The sequence below is a fragment of the Schistocerca cancellata genome, chromosome 9 (assembly GCF_023864275.1).
Source record: "Schistocerca cancellata isolate TAMUIC-IGC-003103 chromosome 9, iqSchCanc2.1, whole genome shotgun sequence".
NCBI lineage: Eukaryota > Metazoa > Arthropoda > Insecta > Orthoptera > Acrididae > Schistocerca > Schistocerca cancellata.
In genome coordinates this window covers 502,767,413-502,794,943 of record NC_064634.1, presented here as the reverse complement: position 1 = coordinate 502,794,943, position 27,531 = coordinate 502,767,413, and the positions used below count along the sequence as shown (strand labels likewise).

General features: G+C 41.6%; 2 protein-coding genes across 3 annotated transcripts in view; one reads left to right on the top strand and one right to left on the bottom strand.

Moving 5' to 3' along the window:
• Positions 1 to 24,646, top strand: part of LOC126101116 (bleomycin hydrolase) — a 101,174-nt gene extending 76,528 nt beyond the window's left edge. For both annotated transcript variants that reach the window (XM_049911800.1, XM_049911799.1), the window contains exons 7-9: positions 8,051 to 8,277; positions 20,325 to 20,445; positions 23,883 to 24,646. In XM_049911800.1, the coding sequence (XP_049767757.1) occupies positions 8,051 to 8,277; positions 20,325 to 20,445; positions 23,883 to 24,098 (564 nt within the window). In that variant the 3' untranslated portion in view covers positions 24,099 to 24,646. The remainder of the gene's footprint in view (positions 1 to 8,050; positions 8,278 to 20,324; positions 20,446 to 23,882) is intronic.
• A 438-nt stretch (positions 24,647 to 25,084) lies between these two features.
• LOC126101119 (uncharacterized) overlaps positions 25,085 to 27,531 on the bottom strand; it is a 57,113-nt gene continuing 54,666 nt past the window's right edge. Inside the window, exon 3 of the mRNA XM_049911801.1 lies at positions 25,085 to 26,052. Within this exon, the coding sequence (XP_049767758.1) occupies positions 25,768 to 26,052 (285 nt within the window). The 3' untranslated portion in view covers positions 25,085 to 25,767. The remainder of the gene's footprint in view (positions 26,053 to 27,531) is intronic.

Genomic DNA, 27,531 nt, shown 5'->3' with positions numbered 1-27,531 from the left:
CACCTAAGGCGGGAGTGCCCTCTGAGAGGGTCCCCACAAGGAAGGAGCGCGCCATCGGAGACGCTGGCAATCATGGGGGATTCCTCCGCAATGGATTCTACTCCATCTCTCTCGACTTCGACCCAAAAACGGAAACGTGACCAGCCAACAGTGACAAAAGTCCTACCGCCTGCCCCACAGTTCCTCGTAGTTTCTCGATCTGAGGACGGAAAGGATTTTTCCTCTGTCAACCCTTTCGTTATTCAGAAGGGCGTAGATGCCATAGCCGGATCTGTCAAATCTTGTACCAGGTTGCGTAACGGCACCTTATTACTAGAAACTGAGAGTGCCTTTCAGGCACAAAAACTGCTTCGGGCCACCCTCCTGTACACGTTCCCTGTCCGGGTGGAGGCCCACCGAACTTTGAATTCGTCTCGTGGTGTAGTCTATACTAGCTCCTTCGACGGATTGACTGACGAGGAGCTTCAATCTTTCCTCGCTGAGCAGGGCGTGACGGCTGTCCATCGGGTCATGAAAAAGGTCAACAATGACCTTGTACCGACCCGGACACTTTTCTTGACCTTCGATAGTGTTAAGCTGCCATCGCGCATCAAGGCGGGCTACGAGGTTATTTCTGTTCGCCCCTATGTCCCGACACCTATGCGCTGCTACCAGTGTCAGCGTTTCAATCACACTCGACAGTCTTGTTCCAATGCGGCTAAATGTGTCACTTGTGGCAGGGATGCCCATGAGGGTGACTGTCTACCTCCGTCTCCTCGTTGTGTGAACTGTCAGGGTGACCATGCCACATCCTCCCGCGACTGTCCTGTCTATAAGGAAGAACGCTGTATCCAAGAAATTCGGGTCAAAGAGAAAGTGTCCACCTCGGCTGCTCGCAAGCTATTGGCTAGTAGGAAGCCCACGCTGCTCCCAGCGGGGAAATACAGTACTGTCCTCGCCTCTCCTCGGACTACCCGGGAGGTAGCAACCCAGACATGCGATCTGACCTTCAGCACCACGGTCGTCCGTTCGGCCAGTGCTAAGATCGCGCGGTCGACGTCTCCTCTTCCTCCCATCACCCCACAGACACCAGCCCCTTCCTCAGCTTCTGCTAAGTCGAAGACCCCGAAGTCAGATGCACGGGCCTTCAAGAAGGAACCATCCCGTGCAGACTTCCTCCGTCCCTCGACCTCCCAGCCTTCGACCGGTACTTCCACCAAACGTCCTTCCAAAAAGGCGCATAGGAAGCACAGTTCTCCTTCTCCGCCACGGCGCATTTCTTCTCCTGCGCCACCCAGCGGTTGCCGCCCCACGCCGTCATCCGTTTCGCCTGGCCACACCGCTGGTAGCCGTACATCTGGCTGTTCACCGGCGGAGGAAGCTCCCCCTCCCGGCCATCCTCCCGAGATGGCCGATGACCCTATAGACCCCATGGACGATGACTGTCCGCCTACTGATAGCGGCGGCAGTGCTCGCTCGAAGCCAGGCCCTAAGCAGCCTTCGAGGTGACCCCTTCTCTCATCTTCCTTTTCTTACGATGGCACTTATTCACTGGAATATTCGCAGCATTCGCTCCAACCGAGAGGACTTGAAGTTGCTGCTCCGCTTGCATCGTCCGCTCGTCGTAGCCCTCCAGGAAACGAAGCTACGCCCATGCGATCAAATTGCCTTGGCACACTACACCTCTGTGCGTTTTGACCTACCCCCTGTGGTAGGTATCCCAGCTCATGGAGGGGTTATGTTGCTGGTCCGGGATGATATTTACTACGATCCCATCACGTTGCACACCGGCCTGCAGGCAGTTGCCATCCGCATTACTCTCCCCACTTTCACGTTTTCCTTTTGTACCGTTTACACTCCATCGTCATCTGCCGTTACCAGGGCAGACATGATGCAACTTATTGCTCAGCTACCTGCACCTTTTTTGTTAACTGGAGACTTCAATGCCCACCATCCCCTTTGGGGCTCTCCAGCATCCTGCCCGAGGGGCTCCTTGTTAGCAGACCTTTTCAACCAGCTCAATCTTGTCTGCCTCAATACTGGCGCCCCTACTTTTCTTTCGCACACATCTCACACCTATTCCCATTTAGACCTCTCTATATGTACTCCCCAACTTGCACGCCGGTTTGAGTGGTATGCACTTGCTGATACATATTCGAGCGACCACTTCCCGTGTGTTATCCATCTCCTGCAGCATACTCCCTCTCCGTGCTCCTCTAGTTGGACCATCTCCAAGGCAGACTGGGGGCTCTTCTCTTCCAGGGCGACCTTTCAGGTTCAAACCTTCACAAGCTGCGATCGTCAGGTCGCACACCTCACGGAAGTCATTCTCGCTGCTGCTGAATATTCCATCCCTCACCCTACTTCTTCTCCACGTCGCGTACCGGTCCCCTGGTGGACCGCAGCATGTAGAGACGCTTTACGTGCTCGTCGACGTGCTTTACGCACCTTTAAACGCCACCCTACAGTGGCGAATTGTATTAATTATAAACGATTACGTGCTCAGTGTCGTCGTATTATTAAAGAAAGCAAGAAAGCCAGCTGGGCTGCTTTCACAAGCACCTTCAACAGTTTTACTCCTTCTTCTGTTGTCTGGGGTAGCCTGCGCCGGCTATCTGGCACTAAGGTCCACTCCCCAGTTTCTGGCTTGAAGGTCGCGAATGAAGTCCTTGTGGCCCCTGAGGCTGTCTCCAATGCCTTCGGCCGCTTTTTCGCAGAGGTTTCGAGCTCCGCTCATTACCACCCTGCCTTCCTCCCCCGCAAACAGGCAGAGGAGGCTAGGCCACCTGACTTCCGCTCCTCGAATTGTGAAAGTTATAATGCCCCATTCACCATGCGGGAACTCGAAACCGCACTTGGCCGATCACGGTCCTCTGCTCCAGGGCCTGATTCTATTCATATTCAGATGCTGAAGAACCTTTCTCCTGCGGGTAAAGGTTTTCTTCTTCGTACATACAATCGCATCTGGATTGAGGGACATGTTCCCACATGCTGGCGCGAGTCTATTGTTGTCCCGATTCCTAAGCCGGGTAAGGACAAGCACTTGCCTTCCAGTTATCAACCTACCTCGCTTACCAGCTGTGTCTGTAAAGTGATGGAGCGAATGGTTAACTCTCGATTGGTTTGGCTGCTCGAGTCTCGATGCCTACTTACCAATGTACAATGTGGATTTCGTAGGCGCCGCTCTGCTGTTGACCATCTGGTTACCTTGTCGACCTTCATTATGAATAACTTCTTGCGGAAGCGCCCGACCGCGGCTGTGTTCTTTGATTTGGAGAAGGCTTACGACACCTGTTGGAGGGCGGGCATTCTCCGCACCATGCATAAATGGGGCCTTCGCGGTCGCCTCCCTCTTTTTATTCGTTCCTTTTTAATGGATCGACAGTTCAGGGTACGTGTGGGTTCTGTCCTGTCTGACACCTTTCGCCAGGAGAATGGGGTGCCACAGGGCTCAGTTTTGAGCGTCGCTCTCTTCGCCATCGCGATCAATCCAATAATGGATTGCCTCCCAGCTGATGTATCAGGCTCCCTTTTTGTGGACGATTTTACCATCTATTGCAGCGCGCAGTATACACGTGTCCTGGAGCGCTGTCTTCAGCGTTCTCTTGACCGTCTTTACTCCTGGAGTGTCGCCAATGGCTTCCGTTTTTCTGCCGAGAAGACGGTCTGTATTAACTTCTGGCGCTACAAAGAGTTTCTCCCACCGTCCTTACGACTCGGTCCCGTTGCTCTCCCAATCGTGGAGACAACCAAATTTTTAGGCCTTACCTTTGACAGGAAACTTAGCTGGTCTCCACATGTGTCATATTTGGCCGCCCGTTGTACCCGTTCTTTAAATGTCCTCCGTGTTCTCAGTGGTATGTCGTGGGGAGCGGATCGAACCGTCCTACTTCGTCTATATCGGTCGATCGTCCGCTCCAAGCTGGATTATGGGAGCTTCGTATACTCCTCTGCACGGCCATCCATCTTACGCCGCCTCAACTCCATACAACATCGGGGTTTACGACTTGCGATCGGAGCATTTTATACCAGTCCCGTAGAGAGTCTTCATGCTGACGCTGGCGAATTGCCACTCACTTACCGGCGCGATATACTGCTTTGTCGGTATGCCTGTCGGCTACTGTCAATGCCCGACCATCCGTCTTATCGTTCCTTTTTTGACGACTCTCTTGACCGTCAATATAGGTTGTGTGTCTCTGCCCTGCTACCCCCTGGAGTTCGCTTTTGTCGCCTCCTTCAACACCTTAATTTTTCACTCCCTGCAACCTTTCGAGTGGGCGAGAGCCGCACGCCACCTTGGCTCCAGGCTCAGGTCTGCGTTCACCTTGACCTCAGCTCGCTCCCAAAAGAGGTCACCCCCGGTTTGGTCTACCACTCCCGTTTTTTGGAACTTCGTTCGAAGTTCATCAACATGACTTTCATTTATACAGATGGCTCTAAGACCAATGACGGGGTCGGGTGGTCCTTTATTGTCGGGGCACAAAAATTCAAATACCGGCTCCATGGCCATTGTTCGGTCTTCACAGCTGAGCTCTTTGCCCTCTACCAGGCTGTTCTTTACATCTGCCGCCACCGACATTCTGCTTATGTCATCTGCTCAGATTCCCTGAGCGCCATCCAGAGCCTCAGTGATCCGTACCCGGTTCACCCTTTCGTACACCGGATCCAACGCTCTCTTCAGCAGCTGGTGGACGTCGGTTCTCCGGTTAGCTTTATGTGGGTTCCTGGCCATGTCGGTATCCCTGGGAACGAAGCTGCAGATGCCGCGGCCAAGGCTGCGGTCCTCCAGCCTCGGACAGCTTCTTGTTGTGTCCCTTCGTCCAATTTTAGCAGGGTCATTTGTCGGCGCATTTTATCGCTGTGGCATGCCGATTGGGCTGCACTTACCGACAACAAGCTTCGGGCCTTAAAACCTCTTCCCGTGGCTTGGACGTCCTCCTCACGCCCTTCTCGGCGGGAGGAGGTCGTTTTAGCCCGGTTAAGAATTGGACACTGCCGGTTCAGCCATCGCCATCTGCTGACGGCTGCGCCGGCGCCGTTCTGCCCATGTGGGCACTTGCTGACGGTTAGACACATTTTAATGTCCTGTCCAGATCTTAACACACTGCGCCTCGATCTTAACCTGCCTAATACTTTCGATGCCATTTTAGCGGATGACCCACGAGCAGCTGCTCGTGTTCTTTGTTTTATCAATTTGACAAACCTCGCTAAGGACATTTGATGATGTTGTTTTTTAATCCTATGCCTGTCAGTCTGTCTTTTATCGTGTTTTCCCTTTTAGTTGTTGTTGTCAACTTGTGCCTCGCGGTGCATTCTTAGAGTAGTCAGGGCGCTCATAACCATTGAATTTGTGCGCCCTAAAACCACAAAAAAAAAAAAAAAAAAAAAAAAAAAGGCACAACAAAATGACTGTCTCTCTCTCACACACACACACACGTGGCCAGTCAGGTAGCTGAAGCCAGAACAGCAGTGCATGATGGGAGCGACAACCAGATCAGGGTAAGGAAGAGGCTGGGGCAGGGAGGAGAAGACAAGGTGGAGAGAGGGTAAGGCAGCTAGATGCAGTGATGAGGTTAGAGGGCGGGGGGGGGGGGGGGGGGGAGGTAGCGAAATAGGAGAGGATAAAAAGACTGGTTGCATCAGTGGAATGGGAGGCTGTGTAGTGCTGGAATGGGAACAGGGAAGAAGGTAGATAGCTGAGGACAAGGACTAACGAAGATTGAGGCCTAGAGGGTTATGGGAATTATTAATTAGCCCACATTTTCTATACACCACCACTAAAAGTTATGTACCTGTCAAGTTCTTTAGTTCCTTTGTTTCTCCAATGACTTTCTTTCCATACTTTTTTAATGTTCCATTTCTTTAAATTGGAGTCTCTCAGCATTCTGTTCAGCAGTATTTAATCTCTTTCCAATTTCAGTTCTCTTGTCCTTTCCATGCATGGGTCATTGTCATATTTTTCCATCCGATTGTACTTAGTGTATTATCTGAGTAACAGAGTGGCCAACCCATAGCTAAGGCTTTAGATGTTGTAACACCTAATTCTGAGCCTCATGATATGCTTGTGTTTTGCGTTTACTGAGACAGATGCCTTTACTGCAGTACAAGACTTCTGCCCTTCTGAAGGTAATAAGTTTAGGATTGTTTGGCTGCTTGTTTAAAGCCTGTTTGGCTCGGGTATCCCTGCTGGCAGTTTCAGTATCACTAGCAGTTACAGTACACACAAACTCCTTCGTTGAGTTAGGTAAGGTAATGTTTTTAGGAGAGCAGTGTAATTTTACCGTCATCTTGTCCCCACCCCTGTCATCTTTTTAATACTGTTGCAAAATTTGAACAGACTTAATTTAGTGAGAGTAGGCATCACCTGCAGGGGGTACAGCAACTGTAAGAGATAAAATTGTGGAGCAGCCACAAGTCGCGGGTAATTTCCTTTATTACCGGTTTTGTTCGTCAGATGGGAGCCTCTTCAGAACTGTGGGACATTAGAGTGTGTTACAGCAACATAAAATGAAATAAAACCACAGATTCAATTTATAGCGCAATAAATCACATTTAGTAGCTAACAGCCACCAATTAAATGCATCTGCCTGTGTACAGTGCCAACTTCAGACATAAAATGGAGTAACTTATCTGTTTTACAGTTTTTATAAACTCTGAGGTCTAGTACATTCATTCAAAGGTAAACCAGCAAGACTATCGCATCTTGTCGTGTGAGCAGGAATCATATTGATACAGACTTTGATAAGAAACAACCTCTTTGAGATTGATTTAATACAAAAAAAGTTTGCATCTGACAAACAAAAATAGTAATAAAGAAAACTTTGTGTGTGTGTGTGTGTGTGTGTGTGTGTGTGTGTGTGTGTGTGTGTGTGTCTGGGATTCGAACCCAGGATCTCCTGCTTAGTAGGCAGGTGCATTAACCACTGCACCATCTGGGACAAGCATTATCACAACTGCACAGACTGTCCCGGCACGCCTCACAGAGTATCCACATTCCCATAGAGTGCCACATATCTGCAATCCCCGACCATTTCCTCCATATTTGCTCTCTGTGATTCTCACAGGAGGTCAGACGTATTTGTGCATTCGCACTGGTGCTGCAGATGCACAAATATGTGCACATTTTCACTCATCACTGCTGATTCCATGTAATGTTCTGATGCAGCTGACAGCAGTGATCCCCTCCCTTTCTTTTCCTTTTCTTTCATTTCCTTTCTTCTCCTCTACACCTTCAGTTTACGTATAGTGTATAACAGCTGCGGGTTCTGTGTGGTGTCCGTTCTTTTGGACACGTCTGAAAGAACAGACACTACACATTCACATAATTTGAGTGGCCTAGCTGGGCAATGGATCCACCTCCTTCAGTGTGAATCCACAAATACGTCGGACGTCCTGCGGGAATCTCAGAGTAGCACATAGCACGTCTTGTGCAGGCATGTGTGCCCATCTGGATGAATATTCAAGCAACCATTTGGCAAACTACTCAGTGTAGAATTTACACAGGACATGTTTTGTCGAGATATACATAATGCTGTTAATTATTTGAATCATACATCGACTCTTCACCTGACATCCATAAAGTGATGTGTTTTTTTGTAGGCACAACTTTCAAAGAAAGAAAATTAATAACAAATGAAGTTGTGCTGTATTGTGGCCTTGCAGTCTATCAGTTATGTGATTTTTGTGATATTGTGAAAAGAATAGTTGGTGCTCACCATACAGTGGAAATACTGAGTCGCAGATAGTCACAACAAATGGACTGTTCAAACAAGTAAGCTTGCAGCCAAAAAGGCCTTCATCGACGTCTGGCTTTGGCAGCCAGAGAATGTGATCATGTGTGTGAATTGCATTTGAGTTAGTGTGTGTGGATGTTGTCTATTTCTGATGAGGGCCCTTTTGGCCGAAAGCGTACTTGTTTGACAGTCTTTTTGTTGTGCCAATCTGTGGCTCAGAATCTCCACTGTATCATGGTAAGTAGCAACTATCCATTTCATAATATTTCCATTGTATTCCTGTATTTTCCATTGTTTATTGTTGTAAGTAACTGTTTCTACTCTTGCGTTTTTCGTAGGTGTGCTTAGTAACAGATCCTCGATCTACAAGTCCTTACGGTAAAGCATATACTGTTGATTTCTTGGGTAATATGGTTGGAGGCCGCCGCATAATCTACAATAACCAACCAGTGGAACTCCTCATGAAATTGTGTGCAGACTCAATTCGTGCTGGTGATCCTGTCTGGTTTGGTTGTGAAATTGCAAAACGCTTTGCATCGAAATTGGGAATTGGAGACCTAGACATGTGAGTTCTTTGATATTTATTCTTAATTATCTTATGTTACTCTGGATGAAATTCATTCACTTTTCAATTCACTTCAGATCATGTTGTTGCAATGGGATTTGAGAGATGAGAATACCAAGACATCTGTGAAAACAATGAACATATATGTGTGATGCTTTTATAGCCCTCATTCCTCCATTGCACCCATTCTTTTTACTTCTCTCCTTTTCTGCTATCCTCCCTCTCCACCTCGTCTCTGCATGCTCCCCAACAGCACGTCACTGGCCGCCACCCGTACCCTACTATTCCTCCTCCTCCCTGCCCCAGCCTCCTCCGACCCCCACCCAGTCACCACTCCCATCATGCACTGATGCTGCTGCTCGCAGTGTGGCCTCAGGTGCCTGAGACTGCAGTCTCGTGTGTGAGTTGTGTTTGCGTCAGTGTGTATGTGTGTGTTTCTCATCTAATTTTGATGAAGGCCTGCCTGGCCAAAAGCTATATTTGTGACAGTTTTTTTGCTGTGCCTATCTGCGACTCAGCATCTCCGCTATATGGTGAGTAGAAACTTTCCTTTTCATAGTATTGTTACATTCTGTCCCGGATTTCCATTGTTTGATGTTTGAACTTAAGTAGACCCACTGCTGGAGCTCTGGAGAGGGGATGCATGCATATCATTGGCAGTGGTGTAACCATTCGTGGCAGTGCCCTCACACCATGGTGGCAGCCATAGGAAACGTGGCAGTGTGATCGGCGGCATACATGTGGGACCTACCGTACGGTGACCAATACCGTAAGCATCACAAATTGACGTTCCAGATGGAAACAATTCCGTTTATGTGATATATTTAAGTGACAAAAGTCATATGTTAGGATTGTTTCTTAGTAACGCAATCTCAAAATGTAACATAGCATAACAGAGGAAGTTGTTGTAATGAAAGTTCAGAAGCATTTGATTTGTCCAAAAGCTAGTAAAGTTTTTAGTCTCATTTATGTGCCTCTTGATGGCTAAATGCCTTTAGCATTCAGTGAGTGATTTTTACTAAATATAACAGAGGAAGAGACATTTATAAATTATCAGACAAACCTGTTGGCCAGTCCTTACCATCAGGAGATGAAATTTGTAGGACTGGACATATCTGACATGCTTCCTAGTTAACTAATATTCTTTACTCAGGGAAGAGAGATGAATAGGTTAGAGAAGTTTAAAAGGAAGGGAGGTCACTCAAACTCCAGGATGAAGGACCCACTTTAGAGAGGACAAAGGTAGACAAAGATGAAGGGAGAGGCATCAGAAAGAGTAAGGTAGAGGAGAAAGGCTGGTGAGCCCTGTGCCAGCTTCGGGCTGCGGAAGATAAGGATAGAGTGAGAAGTAATGAGAGATTAGCAAGAACAGAAACAAATAGGGTAATTAAGAATTAGGACATAAAAAGAAGAATATGTAATAAAAAGTACAATGAAGAAAGGGGGTGGGGATATATTAATGGCGATTAAGTCTGGGAGGGTGTGAACACGCGAGGATGTTTTGGAGGGTGAGTTCCCACCTCCATACTTCAGGGTAGGAATATCCAAATTGCTGATTGGGGGAGGGGGTCCCTCAAGTCACATTGTAGATTGCGTTCAGCAACTGAGTGCTGGGTTGCCCTAAGGCAGACACAGTTCTGTGGATGAATGAGACTAATATATTTTAGCCCTGTGTCTGAGTTATCGTGAAGTCAGTAGAAGTAATTCAGAAGTTTGCAAATAAAATACTTCTTGTACTGACAAAATCACATCGAGAGTAAATTGCCAGGTCTTTGAAAACTGATAAATGTAGTAGCTCTTAGCGAAGGGAAAAATGAAGACCTGATGCACTTTATGTGCTTAATAGATTTCTGTGAAACTTCTGTGTGACATTATATGGAATGAGTGAGTTGCAGTTCAGTTTTTGCTAAGGCAAATGGACAGAAGATGCAATAAACCACAACTGAATTGACTCGTATGCCAACATATAAGTATGTTGTTGGAATTGAGAGAGATATAACTGGTGCTTCTGACAATCTGTGGTTGCCTTCATTCTTTTCTCAGATACGAAAAGATATTGCAGATTAAATAAAAAAAGTAGAACAATCTTGGGAAAATTGCCACAGTGGCACAAAAACACAAACTTTCAATTGCTCCCTGAAAATCAATTTATTTAATGTTGAAAAAACTTATACATTAAAGCCCAGGCATTGGGGATACAAAGGATAACATATTGCAGACAATCTGGGAGTTCGGGTATGTGAAAAATTAGCATCACATATGAGAACATATGCCATGCGACATACTGTAGTAGTTTAGTGCAGTGCTTGTTACGGACGCACCCCCCACACCCGTACCCCTTCCTCTCTCAACTGTTCAGGATGATTAAAAATAGTGCCAGTACTGTTTATAACACAGTTTATGCTGGTGTTGGTCTTGGCTTAATTTTTAGTAGGTTTAATAGCGAATCTCGACTCTCTGTGCCCTGAGGTAATTCTTTGTTGCTCTTTGTTGACAATATAATATATACTCCTACATGTAGAAGAGAACTTTGAAAAGAAGACGACACTTTATATTTCCAGATTTATCCTGTACTTCAGTTTAAGTTAATTCTTTTTCTTTAATTGGTATTTTATCTTTGTTTTTAAAAGGCCCTAAAAGTAATAACTAAATTGTGAACTAGTAAGTATTTGGTACTGTTTGACTACCAGCCCATTACAAAGTGCACGCGCGTGCCCACACACACACACACACACACACACACACACACACACACACACACACACACCACAAGAAGAAACTTGTGGAACTGTGAAACGTCTTGGAGAGAAACAAATTAAATACTAAAACTGTTTGCTTAAGTCTGGCACAGATTGCAAGTTGGAAGCAAGAAATTTTAACTGCGAAACTTGTTAGGGAGTACTGAGTAATTAGTTTGAGTTTAGTAAACTGTTACTGTAACATAATCTTGAATTACTTTCTTGTAGTCTGTTCATGTCATAACTTGATCTTGACAGTTTTTTTTCCCATTAAATTTATTTTTTATCTCTTGAAAGCACACATAGAGCTCGCACAAAATAACTTGGCCCCTGTGCAGAAATGCATTTTCATTCTGAGTGCAGGAAGAGTCCACCCCTCAGCTCATCTCAGTCACCTGCCGACCTGCACACTTCAAGCATTCTCGTCACTGCCTCTTTCCTAAATAGCATGGCACTGCAGTTCCCACACATGGCAGGTGAAGGGAAAGTTGTGTATATGGGATGCCATTAAATGTATGTGGGAAGAGGCTAACATTGTAGCAAAAATCTCATAAAAAACTTTTGAACATATAGTGTAACTGGATGGATAAAAAATGTACTCACCAAGTAGCGGCAGGAGAACATACCTATAAAGGTATGTGTTTCTTCCTGACACCACTTGGTAAGTGGACCTTTTATCTACCCAATTACACTACACTCCCAAAAATTATTTTCATTCATTAAAAACTTTTCTAGAGAGGGTTGCAGGAGCTAATACCTATTCTAAATAATAAATATAGCTCCGAATACTTCTCAAGGCCTCACTACTTCAGAAAGATGCAGAAGAAGGGAAAGAAAATTTTACTTGCAGTTAATATTGCCAAATAGGTTGTCAGGGGACTGACACACAATTTCCAAGTGACACATGTTCTATTTATTTATTTTATTTATTTATTTACACGTCAAGTTCTGTAGGACCAAATTGAGGAGCAAATCTCCAAGGTCATGGAACGTGTCAGTACATGAAATTACAACATAAAAGTAATAACAGATAAAAATAAATGTTCATGGACCTGAATAAGGTCAGTCCATAAGTTTAAGTAAACGCTATCAGCAATACAATAAAAATCAGCTTAATTTTTCAAGGAACTCCTCGACAGAATAGAAGGAGTGACCCATGAGGAAACTCTTCAGTTTTGATTTGAAAGCACGTGGATTACTGCTAAGATTTTTGAATTCGAGTGGCGGCTTATTGAAAATGGATGCAGCAGTATACTGCACACCTTTTTGCACAAGAGTTAAGCAAGGCCGATCCAAATGCAGGTTTGATTTCTGCCGAATATTAACAGAGTGAAAGCTACTTATTCTTGGGAATAAACTAATATTGGTAACAAGAAACGACAATAAGGAATATACATATTGAGAGGCCAATATCAAAATACCCAGACTCATGAACAGATGTCGACAAGAGGTTCGTGAACTCGCACCACTTATTGCCCGAACCGCCCGTTTCTGAGCCAAAAATATCTTTGTAGAATGGGAAGAGTTACCCCAAGATATAATACCATACGACATAAGCAAATGAAAATAAGCATAGTAGACTAATTTTCGTGTCAAAGTATCACTCACTTTGATACCATTCGAATAGTAAAAATGGCAGTATTAAGTCTTTGAACAAGATCCTGAACGTGGGCTTTCCACGACAGCTTACTATCTATCTGAACACCTAGAAATTTGAACTGTTCAGTTTCACTAATCATACGCCCGTTCTGTGAAATTAAAACGTCAGGTTTTGTTGATTGTGTGTTAGAAACTGTAAAAATTGAGTCTTACTGTGATTTAACGTTAGTTTATTTTCTACAAGCCATGAACTGAGGTCTTGTACTGCACTATTTGAAACTGAGCCAGTGTTGCACACAACATCCTTTACTACCAAGCTAGTGTCATCAGCGAACAGAAATATCATTTATATAAATAAGGAACAGGAGCGGCCCCAACACTGATCCCTGGGGCACCCCCCCCCCCCCCCCCTCCCACACTTGACAGTACTCCACTCAGATCCCACATCACAGCCGTTATCAACATTGTGAATAATGAGCTTTTGCTGCCTGTTGCTAAAGTAAGAGGTGAACCAATTGTGAGCTACTCCCCATATTCCGTCCTGGTCCAACTTCTGGAGCAATATTTTGTGATCAACACAATCAAATGCCTTAGTTAAATAAAAAAATATGCCAAGCGTTCGAAACTTTTTGTTTAGCCCATCTAGTATCTCTCAGATGAAAGAGAATATAGCATTTTCAGTTGTTAAACGATTTCTAAAGCCGAACTGTACATTTGATAGCAAATAGTATGATTTAAAATGATCAATTATCCTGACATACACAGCCTTTTCAATAATTTTTGCAAACACTGATGGCATAGAAATAGGTCTAAAATTATCTACATTATCCCTTTCTCCCTTTTTATAAAGCGGCTTTACTACTGAGTACTTTAATTGCTCAGGAAACTGACCATTCCTAAAGGAAAAATTACAAATATGGCTAAATACAGGGCTAACATGTGCAACACAGTACTTTCATATTCTGCTAGACACTCCATCATAACCATGAGAGTAGAGTCCTTAGTCTTCAGTAATTTAATTATTGACTCAATCTCCCTCTTGTCTGTATCACAGAGGAGTATTTCAGACATCAATCTCGGAAAGGCATTTTCCAAGAAAGTTTTATGATTTGCTGTAGAAACTACATTTTTATTTAATTCTCCAGCAATGCTCAGAAAATGATCATTAAATACTGTACATATATCTGATTTTATGTCGTCAACCTTGTGCTGCTGACCAGACACTTCCTTCACAACTGACCATATAGTTTTAATTTTATCCTGTGAATTAGCTATTCTATTTGCATACCACATACTCTTTGCCTTCCTAATAACATTTTTAAGCACCTTACAATTCTGTTTGTAATGGGCTATCCTTATCCCACTAGTCAGCCACCCAGGGTGCCCATTACTGCTAGTACCCCATTTAGAATGTTCTAATGGAAAGCAGCTCTCAAAGAGCATGAGAAATGTGTTATGGAAAGCATTGTATTTATCATCATGTTATCGGCACTAAAAACATCCTACCACTCTTGTTCCTTGACTAGTTTTAAAAAACTCTCTGTTGGATTAACTTTCGTACATAGTTTGTAATTATATGTGACATTGGTTTGAGTACAAAATCCTTATAGTGTTAAAATTTGTGCATCATGGTTTGAAAGGCCATTCACGCTTTTACTAACAGAATGCCCATCTAGTAATGAAGAATGAATAAAAATATTGTCTATGACTGTGCTACTGTTCCCCTGCACCCTAGTTGGAAAAAACACAGTTTGCATCAGATCATATGAATTTAGGAGATCTACCAACATCCTTTTTCTTGCACAATCATATACTAAATTAATATTGAAGTCACCACATATAACTACTTTCTGGTACTTCCTACATAGTGACTCAAGAACCCTCTCTAGCTTGATCAGAAAAGCTCTGAAGTCAGAGTTAGGGAACCTATAATATACCAATAATTTCAGAGTCAACATCTATTAGCAGTTCACTAACGTTATCTCTAATACCTCTTATATTTTGATGAAATATGCAAATTCCTTCTCTACTTGGAAACATTACATCCTCTGAAGGCGAGTCCTTAGTTAGAGGGACTTCCTTTAAGCAGGTATATCTATCAGCTGACTTCAATCTAAAAAAGATGCAGCTCTAACACCAACTACTACAGGAACTTTTCCATGAGTGACACCACCATCACCACCACCACCCACTAAACTGTCACCTATAAATTTAGCCAGCCTCCCTTTCCCCTACCTATTGAGGTGCAGGCCATGGCTAGTGAAACCCGATCTACTGATAGACCCAACTGGCACCACAGAAATGTGATCCATGCCCTCTGCCAACAGTGCCCTTCCCAGCCCCATGTTAACGTGACTAACAGCCGCATTAAGGTGAGGCTATTCATGACGCTGAAACAGTTGCACGAAATGCACATTAGTGCCACTAGTTTGAATAGCTATCTGAACCAAGTCACCACCGACATCATATTCCCCGTCCCTATCGAGACTGTTCCCTGCTCCACCCACTATCACTACCTGATCCTCCTCCGTAAAATTCTTACATAACTCCCTTATGCTTTCAGTCACCTGAGCCAACCCTGCACTAGGCTTCACAATGTTGGTGACCTGGTACTCACTCCCCAACACTTCCTGCAACTGCTGGCCCACACCTCTACCGTGCGGACTACCAAGAAGCAGAACCTTCTTTCTGCTACACTGTGCAACTAACCTAGGCCTCTTAATTGCTGAGGACTGCTGCAAGTTCCCTACATCTGCGGCTACACAAGGCTCCTCTCCACTCAACTCTGACAGCTGGTCATATCTATTGCATGTATGCAAAATAAAACTATCTGAATACCTCCTCTTCCTAGCTGCCTTCTTGCCAACTGCCAGTTCCCATTCCCCACCACCCTTCACCCACCTCAACCTATCTAGTTCCTCTTTTGTGCGTTGTAACTGCAACTGAAGGGCACAGATCTTACGCTCCTGCTCCTCTACCAACTTGTTTCTACTACAGAGTCTGCATTCCCAGGAGTGGATCTCACTAAAATGACCACTGGCTTCCCCACTGCATTCCCCCCAGTGAAAATCCCACACCGTAATCCACTACTCACAAACCTACGACAGAGCCCACACTTCTCACTCATGATAAAATTTTACAGTTGCTGGGGGAAAAAAAACTATATATCTACATTACCAAAGTTCCGTTACACCAGTAGGACTATTTAAGAACTAACAATGGTCTCGAAATTCTCTGCCTACTAAGAAAGCAACTATGTATATTAATACTACTACAACACAGCCAAAACCAATACCAACAAAACTTCACAAAATTATTAGCCAAAACCAAAAAGTTCAAACAGCCACCGTAACACTAAGCGAAGTTAAAACACTGAATGAATGAAAATTTTACTGAAATATTTCACTAGAAACAATAATAAACATAAATTGAAAACTAAAGCACGAAATTTACTAAATGACTTCAATGCACTGCAAACTCTTAAAAAACACAGCAAGCGAACGATTACAAAAGTTTATTAAGTCGTTATTTCGCCACAAATGGCACGCAACACCGCTGAAATCTATTAAATTTAATAACTGTATTACAGAGCACAAATAAGTTTGTCAGTACTTAGCTTTATAACTGCTACAGCTGCAGTGCACACCGCAAAATGTAAACACACTATTTTATGTCAACAGTGTCGTAACAAGCAACGTTATCTCCTGTGGCATTATATCCTGCTTTGCTTTGAATTGATCATTTATTTATGTGACTACTACTTGTTTAGAACTTTAGTGAAAAATTATTTGCATTGAACATTAATATTTCTCGAATTGTTGATAGTACTGACATAACCTGTTGATACAATAAAAGGAGATTCACTAGCTGTAGTTTATACATTATGTGAGATATAAGTTGTGTGCATACTTAAGCTTTTGGACCACAGTACCTATCCAGACCAGAGCGACCACCACTCCTGTTGACCCTTCCCTTCCTCTACCATACTATCTGTGCAGACATGGGCCAACTTATTTTGTGCTCTCCACTTCTCTCCTACGTAAGCTCAGCATTGTAGTATCAGTATTATATTCCCAAGATACAAACAAATCCACAGGATTTTCTGCCTTTGCATTTTCATTAGCTGGTGTCACCTTTTTAATTATAAGTCAGTATATGTAGCATAGTTTATCGTTACAGTCATTTTAGACACATTTCTATTAAGTTTTTGGTTCAATGTTATAGTCAAATACTCCATTGAAATATGCTGGTTAGGCATTGGCAACCTTCTCAGATTAACGAAACTATTTGAAATAGTCATTTCTTGACTAAGTATATATTTTAACTGGACAGTATTCAAGAATTTTCCAAGTATTGTAGTACGTGGTATGCAAGCTGGTATCTACCCCTGATATACAACTCACTCTTAAACATGTCCAAGCTCACCCTGTAATTTTTTATGCAGGAAGAATACAACGAAAGAAATGCACTGTCAAAGTTTTAGTTACTAAGATGCACTGTAAGTATTTTTTTTAAAGTTGTTAAAGTTACTAGTCCCCCCCCCCCCCCCTCCGCATGAAGAACAGCTCATGACAGAGGTTTGTACAGCCCTTCTGCCTAGTGCGAGTTTGGCCACAACAATAGAGCAAAGCACTGCCATGTTGTTCTAATATTCCAAGTGGCACAAGCAAATTTGAAACACGAAAACTTTTGAGTAAGAGGCAGTTCATATTGACAGCTTAACTCTAGCATATGTAATTCTTACAAAAATGAGTAGCAGAGGAAAGTAAATCAAGGCAGTATTTAATGTTACATAACTTTATAACAATTCCTGTAGCACAGTTCTTATGATAATTTTTGAGTGATGTGTATTTTAGTGGCGATGGAACTGTTCCTCGTTTATTACCCAGTTCTCACAATAAAGTGATGTGACACTTGACGAATGTCACGTGTACAGGTCAACATCCTCAATGTATTGTCCAAATGATGGAACAATTTTAACCACCATAGGCTGTCAGTTTTATTCGTTTAATGAAGCATGTATATAAATTACATACTATCAGTTTTGGCCTTAGGTCATTATCAGATACATGTTATTAGTGATGTTTGTACCACATTTAGAAATGTTTGTTTCGTGTCAGCCCTCACATAAAGCGAAACAAACATTTTTAATGTGACACACACACACACACACACACACACACACACACTCTACCAATATCATACATTTGATAATGGCCCGAGGCCAAGACTGGCCAGTAATTTAATTTTTATGCATGGTGACATTGGTAAAAATGGTTTCATCATATTTCAAGAGTCTTTCTGTTGATTTTGATAGGTTGATTATATGATTTTTGTCACTAAAAGTACTGTTTTATTTTTGGTCCCTGAAGACATGTAAAGCTGTAGAAATAGCAATACACCCATACTTATCACTGTGACAATATTTTGATTGATATTGCTACTCACCATATAGCAAAGATGTTGAAAACACACACACACACACACACACACACACACACACACACACAGACAGAGAGAGAGAGAGAGAGAGAGAGAGAGAGAGAGAGAGAGAGCGTTGCCTAATTCCAATGAGGGCCGTTTTGGCCAAAAGCTTATGACTTTGTTGTTTTGCAACTTCCTATACTGTAAGATTTCTTTAATCTGCTTAACCAGCTCAAAGAAGACTTGAGATCACCAATATTCATCTCACTTGCAATTCGGAGAGCCCAGTCTTGTAGATCTCAGTTGGTAATGGTGCATTCCTATCAAGAGCAGCTGTACATGGTTTGTATGGAGAAAACTCCTCTAAAGAACTGTTGTTCATGTTATTTATTCAAGTTTAGGTGTTATGTTGGTTATTAATGGGATGTTAATGGGACTTTGTGGTCACCTTGTACAATACATCTTTCAGATAATTTTCATTCAGTTTCACATGTTTCATTTTGGTGCTTATTTATTATTTCATGCAAGTCTTTCTTGCATTTATACAGATAATAGATTTTATTTAGCAAAACTGGGTTTGCACACTGCTTAGCATTATTTTCATTCTTAACACTTACACTACCACAAAATCAACTGGTAATTATCATCAATATTAAATGAATTGCAAATTTGCGTGAAGAGTAACTGTGGACAATTGCTCCAAAGAAACTATCAACAAAAACTAAGCTTCACTTAACAAATTATGATCACTCCATGTCATTTTATCTGTTTACTGATGCACCATCAACTGAGAATACATGCCTGTCATGTTGCTCAAGCACAGTCCACTACAGCTCTAGTAGTGGTTTACAATTCCAGCCACATGGCAGTAAAATATTTCAGGGCATGTTTTGACATGACAGATTGGGCCATTCCCATGTCAGATGGATGGCCATTTCTTATCTAAACTTCTATTTATTATGGTTGCAATAATTTATGGAAACCTTTATGCTATAAAATATTTTTCATTTAGGAGCTCATACATTTATGTATTCTTCATTGTTGATACGGAATCTTCTGTTTCTACATTTAACTGTTATTTGTCTTGGAAATTGAAAATCGTGCAGGACCAACATGGATATGTATATCTGATGATTGTAATGTATCTAAAAACAAAGATGATGTGACTTACCAAATGAAAGTGCTGGCAGGTCGACAGACACACAAACGAACACAAACATACACACAAAATTCAAGCTTTCGCAACAAACTGTTGCCTCATCAGGAAAGAGGGAAGGAGAGGGAAAGACGAGAGGATGTGGGATTTAAGGGAGAGGGAGAGGGTAAGGAGTCATTCCAGTCCCGGGAGCGGAAAGACTTACCTTAGGGGGAAAAAAGGACGGGTATACACTCGCACACACACACATATCCATCCACACATATACAGACACACAGACGGTGTCTGTATATGTGTGGATGGATATGTGTGTGTGTGCGAGTGTATACCCGTCCTTTTTTCCCCCTAAGGTAAGTCTTTCCGCTCCCGGGACTGGAATGACTCCTTACCCTCTCCCTTAAATCCCACATCCTCTCGTCTTTCCCTCTCCTTCCCTCTTTCCTGATGAGGCAACAGTTTGTTGCGAAAGCTTGAATTTTGTGTGTATGTTTGTGTTCGTTTGTGTGTCTGTCGACCTGCCAGCACTTTCATTTGGTTAGTCACATCATCTTTGTTTTTAGATATATTTTTCCTTCGTGGAATGTTTCCTTCTATTATAACCATATCATTAATATGATGATTGTAATGTGTAGAAAAGTCTTTGGACACCTATATCCTGCAGCGAGTGCTAAACAGCTGGTTACTAATATTATCTGTCTATTGTACTGATCTTATTTTGTTAGTTGATTTATGTCCACTGGTATGTATTCATTCAAGTTTTGGCACTAATTACAACATTGTTGTGCAAACCATTTCATTGCTCAGAACTACTACTGTTTGCTGATCAAGGCACATGCACATTTATGTTGTATGTTGATAATGTTACATATAGGTGGACAACTTGCTAATTTTTGACTGAAAAGAGGGAGAAAGATTCAGTGTATTTTGTCTTTGAGTTGCATGCATTTTCAGCTAAACCATTCATTAACGACTTTCTCTTTATACAGTTTCACAGAACAAAATTAAGACAAACTTTCTCTGTATACATTATATTTATTTATGCATATCTTTGTGCTGTTCAAGATGCTTGTGACTATCGTGCCTATAATACTAAAATACAGAAGAAACTAACTGTCTTATTTTTGTTGCAGACATGATTACAAATTAGTTTTTGGTGTCGATGTTACTGTGGGGCTCTCAAAGGCTGATAGACTTGTGTATGGAGAGGGTGTAATGAATCATGCAATGGCCTTCACAGCTGTCTCAGTTGGTGTGAGTATCTGTCATACAGGGCACTGGTAAGCTCTAATCAAATGTTAAGAGTGGTATGAACAGCAATGAAGGATTATTTGGTATAAAATTGTGAAAAGGATCACATGTTTGGTTATATTTTAGATTTGGTGACAGTTTCACTAAAATACCAATAGTATTCCCGAAATCTTATGTTCTGTGAATGCAGCGAGTTCAGTAAGTACTGATGCACTCTTGCTTGGTGTACAGACTTTTGAGTTGTAAAAACAGCAACATAGCCTATAAGGGAGGGATTTTTTATGTGGAAGGCACAGTAGCTGTGGAAATGCAGGTACTGTTAATGTTGGTGGTTTCAACAGCTGCCATTCCTTCCACACACTGCTACATGGGTCACACCTCTGTGAAACGTGAAAAACGCAGGTGTGAGACCTGTCCTACACATCAACCCAGGATATCATATTTCCCAACCACCTCAAGCATATCCCATCTTATTATAGGCAGGGTCACCTGTGGAATCAGTCATACTGTAATCTTTGCCCGATCTTTGAAAGATGGACGTGATTATCAGCTGTCCAACTCTGAAGAATGACCATCACTAAACTGTGGCCAAGAGCAATGTTGACTACCCAGTAGCAGAATGTATCATGCTTGAATTCAACAATTGCTTCACAACTTGTGCAATCTTGATCCTACACCTCTTGCAGTACCAAGGTCTCTGAATTGCAGCAATGGGAGATGTCCTTATAACATATTCTTCAATCCTGCAATCCTCCTGGTCGTAATCTCCACTAACACTATCCTCTCCTTCTACACCCACCTCCACCCCTTTTCTCATACCTTCCATACAATCACTCCACCTGTCAAGCACCCCCCCCCTCAAGTCCAAACCCCAGTTCACTGCTCCACCTCACCATGTGGCACACTAACTCTTTTGCTGCCTGTACCGGGGCAAGTTCACTGGAGCAACATTCCAATCCTATTATTTTGCTCTCTCTCTCTCTCTCTCTCTGTGTGTGTGTGTGTCTGGGGGCCACTTGGGACCATTAGCTCTGGTGTTCTATTGAGTAAAATCTTCAAAAAAGTAAGCATTATGTGGAGGGATGGTACAGACATTTTCTGACCCAGGCAAATATTTCAGTTATATCGGTTAGGTGTACTGTCAGAGGGGAAACACAGTAACCATCTTTTCAGCACATTAAAGACACCTACTCCTATTGTATGACTACACCCCCTCACTACTATTGTATACTCAGGGTATTTCGAGCTGCCCACCAGGATGAATGGCCACCACCAAACTGTGGCCGAGAGCTAAGCAGACCACCGTGTGTCACAACATGCAGCTGAACTAACATTCTGGATTTCAGTTCTGCTTTGCAACCTGGCCATCTGGATCCTCCCTCAATCATCAGCTTCCCTGAACTGCACACACATGGGAGTTAGTCTGGCAGCACATTCTTCACTCCTGCAATAGTCTCTTGTTTGAAACATCTGTTGACATATCAATATTTCAAATATATTACTCACTGTATTCTACCCAGGAATTAACAGTGTCGTAAAAAGCCTGAGCAAAGATGCATATCATCAACTTATGGATTGTATTCCATATCAGTGCCAGTTTAATGAGCAATGTGGTATTTCGTGTTCGAAGTAGCAGTGTTTTGCAACTTACTTGACTTATTTTGGGATCACTACATAATTTTTTCGAGTAGTAATGTGAGAAGAACTTTGGTACTGTTAGATAACAAACCTATGAGAATAGCATACATAGTTAATTGTTGCTCCCCTTCAAAAATAATTTAGTACAGTATGAGAAATGTGGCAACAACATGTCCAATAGATTGTCACAGATTAAGGAATGCCTGTCCCAGCACAATCATTGGTGTGAACATGTGGTGGGGTGGATAACATTTAATGTCCTTGCAGTGATGTCAGCTTTTGCATTTATATTACACACACAACTTTCTTTGCTAGTACTTCTAACAGAACTATATTTGTCTCAAAAGAATGACCGTTCATTTACACAACAGCTCTTGTGTGTTTTATTCACGTGTGTAAACTTCAACATTGGTATAATTGAAGATGGATTCAAAAGATTTTCATGTGAGCTTTCTGTAAGATTATTGGATGTTAGAGAGAGAGAGAGAGAGAGAGAGAGAGAGAGAGAGTGTGTGTGTGTGTGTGTGTGTAATTTTTGTTGTTGTTGTGGTGGTGGTCTTCAGTCCTGAGACTGGTTTGATGCAGCTCTCCATGCTACTCTACCCTGTGCAAGCTTCATCTCCCAGTACCTCCTGCAACCTACATCCTTCTGAATCTGCTTAGTGTATTCATCTCTCGGTCTCCCTCTACGATTTTTACCCTCCACGCTGCCCTCCAATACTAAATTGGTGATCCCTTGATGCCTCAGAACATGTCCTACCAACCGATCCCTTCTTCTAGTCAAGTTGTGCCACAAACCCGTCCCCAATTCTGTTCAGTACCTCCTCATTAGTTATGTGATCTATCCATCTAATCTTCAGCATTCTTCTGTAGCACCACATTTTGAAAGCTTCTATTCTCTTCTTGTCCAAACTATTTATCGACCATGTTTCACTTCCATACATGGCTACACTCCATACAAATACTTTCAGAAACGACTTCCTGACATTTAAATCTATACTCGATGTTAACAAATTTCTCTTCTTCAGAAAGGCTTTCCTTGCCATTGCCAGTCTACATTTTATATCCTCTCTTCTTTGACCATCATCAGTTATTTTGCTGTCCAAATAGCAAAACTACTTTAAGTGTCTCATTTCCTAATCTAATTCCCTCAGCATCACCCGACTTAATTCGACTACATTCCATTATCCTCGTTTTGCTTTTGTTGATGTTCATCTTATATCCTCCTTTCAAGACACTGTCCATTCTGTTCAACTGCTCTTACAAGTCCCGCTGTCTCTGACAGAATTACAATTTCATCGGCGAACCTCAAAGTTTTTATTTCTTCTCCATGGATTTTAATACCTACTCCAAATTTTTGTTTTCTTTACTGCTTGCTCAATATACAGGTTGAATAACATGGGTGAGAGGCTACAGTCCTGTCTCACTCCCTTCCCAACCACTGCTTCCCTTTCATATCCCTCGACTCTTACAACTGCCATCTGGTTTCTATACGAATTGTAAATAGCCTTTAGCTCCCTGTATTTTACCCCTCCTGCCACCTTCAGAATTTGAAAGTGTGTGTGTGTGTGTGTGTGTAAAGAGAATGTGCAGTTTGTGGACAAGTTTAGAGAGGGGCCAACTAGATTTCTTTTTTCTGATGACTACAGTGTTATTGTCTTTATTTATACTTTGAAGTAAACAGTTATAACTTCCTTGGTTATTTCTGTGTGCAATTGGCATACTAACAGGAGTGGCTTTGGCAGTTGCTTATTTATTAAGTCTCCTTCACCTATCATATATTAATGGTAGTACTTTTGCAGGAAGATGGCAAGCCTACAAAGTTTCGTGTGGAAAACTCTTGGGGTGATGACAGAGGTGAGAAAGGGTACCTCTTGATGACTGCAGAGTGGTTTAAGGAATTTGTGCTTGAAATAGTCGTTGACCGCAAACTGGTGTCACGAGAAGTGCTTGAAGTGTTTGAGCAAGAACCTGTGGTTTTACCTGCTTGGGATCCCATGGGAACATTAGCTCATTGAAAAATATGCTATGCGTTAACTGTCATCCACTGCTTATGTCAGTGATACTTTGTGGAAGTGGTTTTGGGCATCAAATTGTGCTAGACATTTCGTCTCAAAAATTATCTGATGCTGCAGTGCAATTATACTGCAAGATATATGCAGCTCCTCTGTGTAAGGTGAAACATGAAATTACTTGGTAATTGGTGAGAAATGTTTTGAAATTTTGTTGCCAGTACTATAATTTTTCATTTATTTTCGAATATTTATCATACAATTTTATTTCTGAATTTATATTGTGTAACTCAAAAGGTGACTATGTTCTGTACTAGCAATTATATAGCTATAACCTGAGGTAAAATACCATTTTATATTATCCTTTATATGTACAGTAAGTTTTGATTCATATTTATAGTTGTGTTCTGAAATTATCACAGATATTGCTCACAGCTTGGGTGTGTTGAAGCAATTTTCTTCATTGATATACTTAATTGTTCAAACAATAAAAATGTACAGAAAAAGAAAATAATGTGAAGGTTAAATAAACAAACTTGTTCAGACATGTAAAAGACATACAATTGTGTATCCCAGAAAAAATACTACCAGTGAAATCATTGAAGCAAAGACCCTAAGGCGGTGTCATATAAACGTGTATATGGGTAGATGAAAGAAAGTGCTAACCCCCAATGTCATTAGGATTAGTCTGGTCACACTATGCAAGGTTTTTGAATGTGCCACATGCTCGTAACAAGTTTTTCCATATTTAGTCTTACTGTATTTACATTCTTTTCTTTGAATTAAACCAAACATGTAAAATGCAGCAACTGAAAATATGCTGTTGTGGGTTAGCACTTACTTCCACTGATCCCTTCAGATCTTCTATTGTTGCATTCTAGAGTGTCTAACAGTGCAAGATTTCTTATGCCCTGTTTCCTACTATATAATTACCATACAGTAGGTTTTATTATTATTTACTTTTTGTGAGGAACAGTACCATGCACATTGTGTGTCATTATATTGTTCTAAATAAATCTTACCTTTACATGTCAATGGAAAATTCTATACTTCTTATTACACTTTACTGTGTATTGTTTGGAACACACAATTTAAAAAGTCTCATCAGGTTCCCTTTTCCAGTTTTTTGCTGATTTACATAGTGTAATAAATTTAGTCGCTGTGGTATATCCAAGGCAAATGGACATTCAATGCCAAAATAAATAACACTTGGTGGAATTTTTCTTTGAAGTATCCTTTCATTTACAGCATGAAATCAGCACACATGGTACTAAATTCTGATGAGCAATATTACATTCTACTTACATGGTTTAATGGCTATGTTTGCCATTTAGGATCAGTTTGGTTTTCAGGAAACTATGTAAGAATATAAAATACCAACAAGTTATATGTAAAACCATTATGTTTGCTGTGCAATTTTTTTTTATCCTGCAGTTACAAAACACAACCATAGTACTGTGAAGGCCAGCAAAATTGTTTTTACTCTTATCAATATTAATTATTTTGTTGTTTGTTTCACAGTTCCATCATAAAAAAATTAGTGACATGTGGAATGAAATTAATAAAAACACTTGCATATAGTAAAATCTTCCTTTGTATGACACAAGTAACAATTTGCATCCTAACACTGTTTCATAATTCTGATGTGTGAATAAATTCATTAACTGCTATTCATTTAAGCTTGTCGGGATTTGGATTTTCTTCTGTTGTGCCTCTGCTGGTACGCATACCGGAGCTTTGCCCACACCCCTTGGCACATTCTGCTCAGTCGCGGATCCACTTCTTTCACAGACTTGGCAACAACGTATTGCTGCAGCACAAGCTGACGAGCAGCTCTCAGTCTGTCCTGTTGCATCAAACTGAGTGCCAAAAACAACTTACAGCGGGCCACAGTCAAAGCATCACCCAGGCGAAGTGCAAGCCACAACTGGCCAACAGATATTCGGCCAGCCATCACAGCCTGAAAATTAATATATAAATTATCCTCCATATGCTGGTTGTTTAAATGTATTAAAATAGTACAGCATCTTATTCATGAACAAACTGAATACTGTGTGTTTTTGAGAATATGAAGTCAATTGCAAGCAAAAGTCAAGAGGTTTGAATCTGATCCTCCATATAAATACACACTATATGATACTGACATTTAAACAATTGAACAGAAAGGTAATGCACGAGCTCTTATACCATATAGATGTGTTTTGAGGCTAGATAAGAGTTGGCAATATGGTTCACAGGTCTTACAACTCTGGAAAGAAACTGTCCAAATCCTGTTTTAAAATCTATTCCTCTTCAGTACAGTGTGTCACTCTGAGTCATCAGTCGCATTTTCTCTGCCAAAACAGCAGATATTTGCAATATGTAGCTAGAATCAGCCCAAAACTATACTGCCCATTATAACTTTCATGCAGTGTCCAATGTGAACAGAAAGAATCACTTTGTTTCAAATTGCAAACAACATGATTATTAAAGCAGACTTTACATGCCCATTTGATACAGCAGTCTAAAATTAGTCTAGTGCAATATTTGATTTATCTATATGTATTGACATGGACATAAAACATTTACAATCACCAGTACTACAGCAGTGCTTGATCAGCAGTCAGCATGGTGTTATCGCTGCTGGAATACTGGTTATTCTAAGTGCTTTCCTGTTTGTATTAATACACATTGATAAAAGGAATACCGCAGTAGACTACTTTGCAACTGCTCTAGTGAGAGGGCATGTAAAATTCCACTTTAAAAATCTTTTCATCTGTCACAAGAAATTAACTGACACTTTCCATCAACAATGGGTGTCATATGAAAGACTTGATGAGCAGTATTTGTTTAGGGTTGCTACAGCTAAACACTGCAATTACAAACAGCACATCAGTGATATCTACAAAAACATTTCTGTTCTTCCTAAATTAATGTGAAATGATGGAAAAACAAAAAAATTATTGCTTTAAACAACATTAACGCTACCAGACTGATTTTTGCTTGGATGACACTTTCAATTTTGTAGTGTTTCTCTTTTTTTCTTACTTGAAATTTCTAGATGAATCTGCAAATGAATTTGCTTCTTTTTTTCTATTGCTACCACTACAAGGACAAGTTATGACAATAATTACTAAAGAAGGACCTGATGGAGATAATTAAAAATGCAACACTAATTTTAATCCAAACTTGCACAAGCTCCATGCATGAGAAACCAACAACTGTAGACAAAACAGAAACCGAAACCAAAACATGGATTTACAAGAACACCAAGAGGTTGGAGCAACTGAAAGGCTAACAACATGTCATATTAAATTTTTGGTAAAGTGCGTAGCCAGTTCAGAACTACTGAACAGTAGATCAGTAGATGTCAGCAAATGATACTATACACCCCCCCCCCCCCTTCCACATTTCTCTTAAGTTCACGAAAGCAACCATTGTTTTGAACACAAACAGAAAG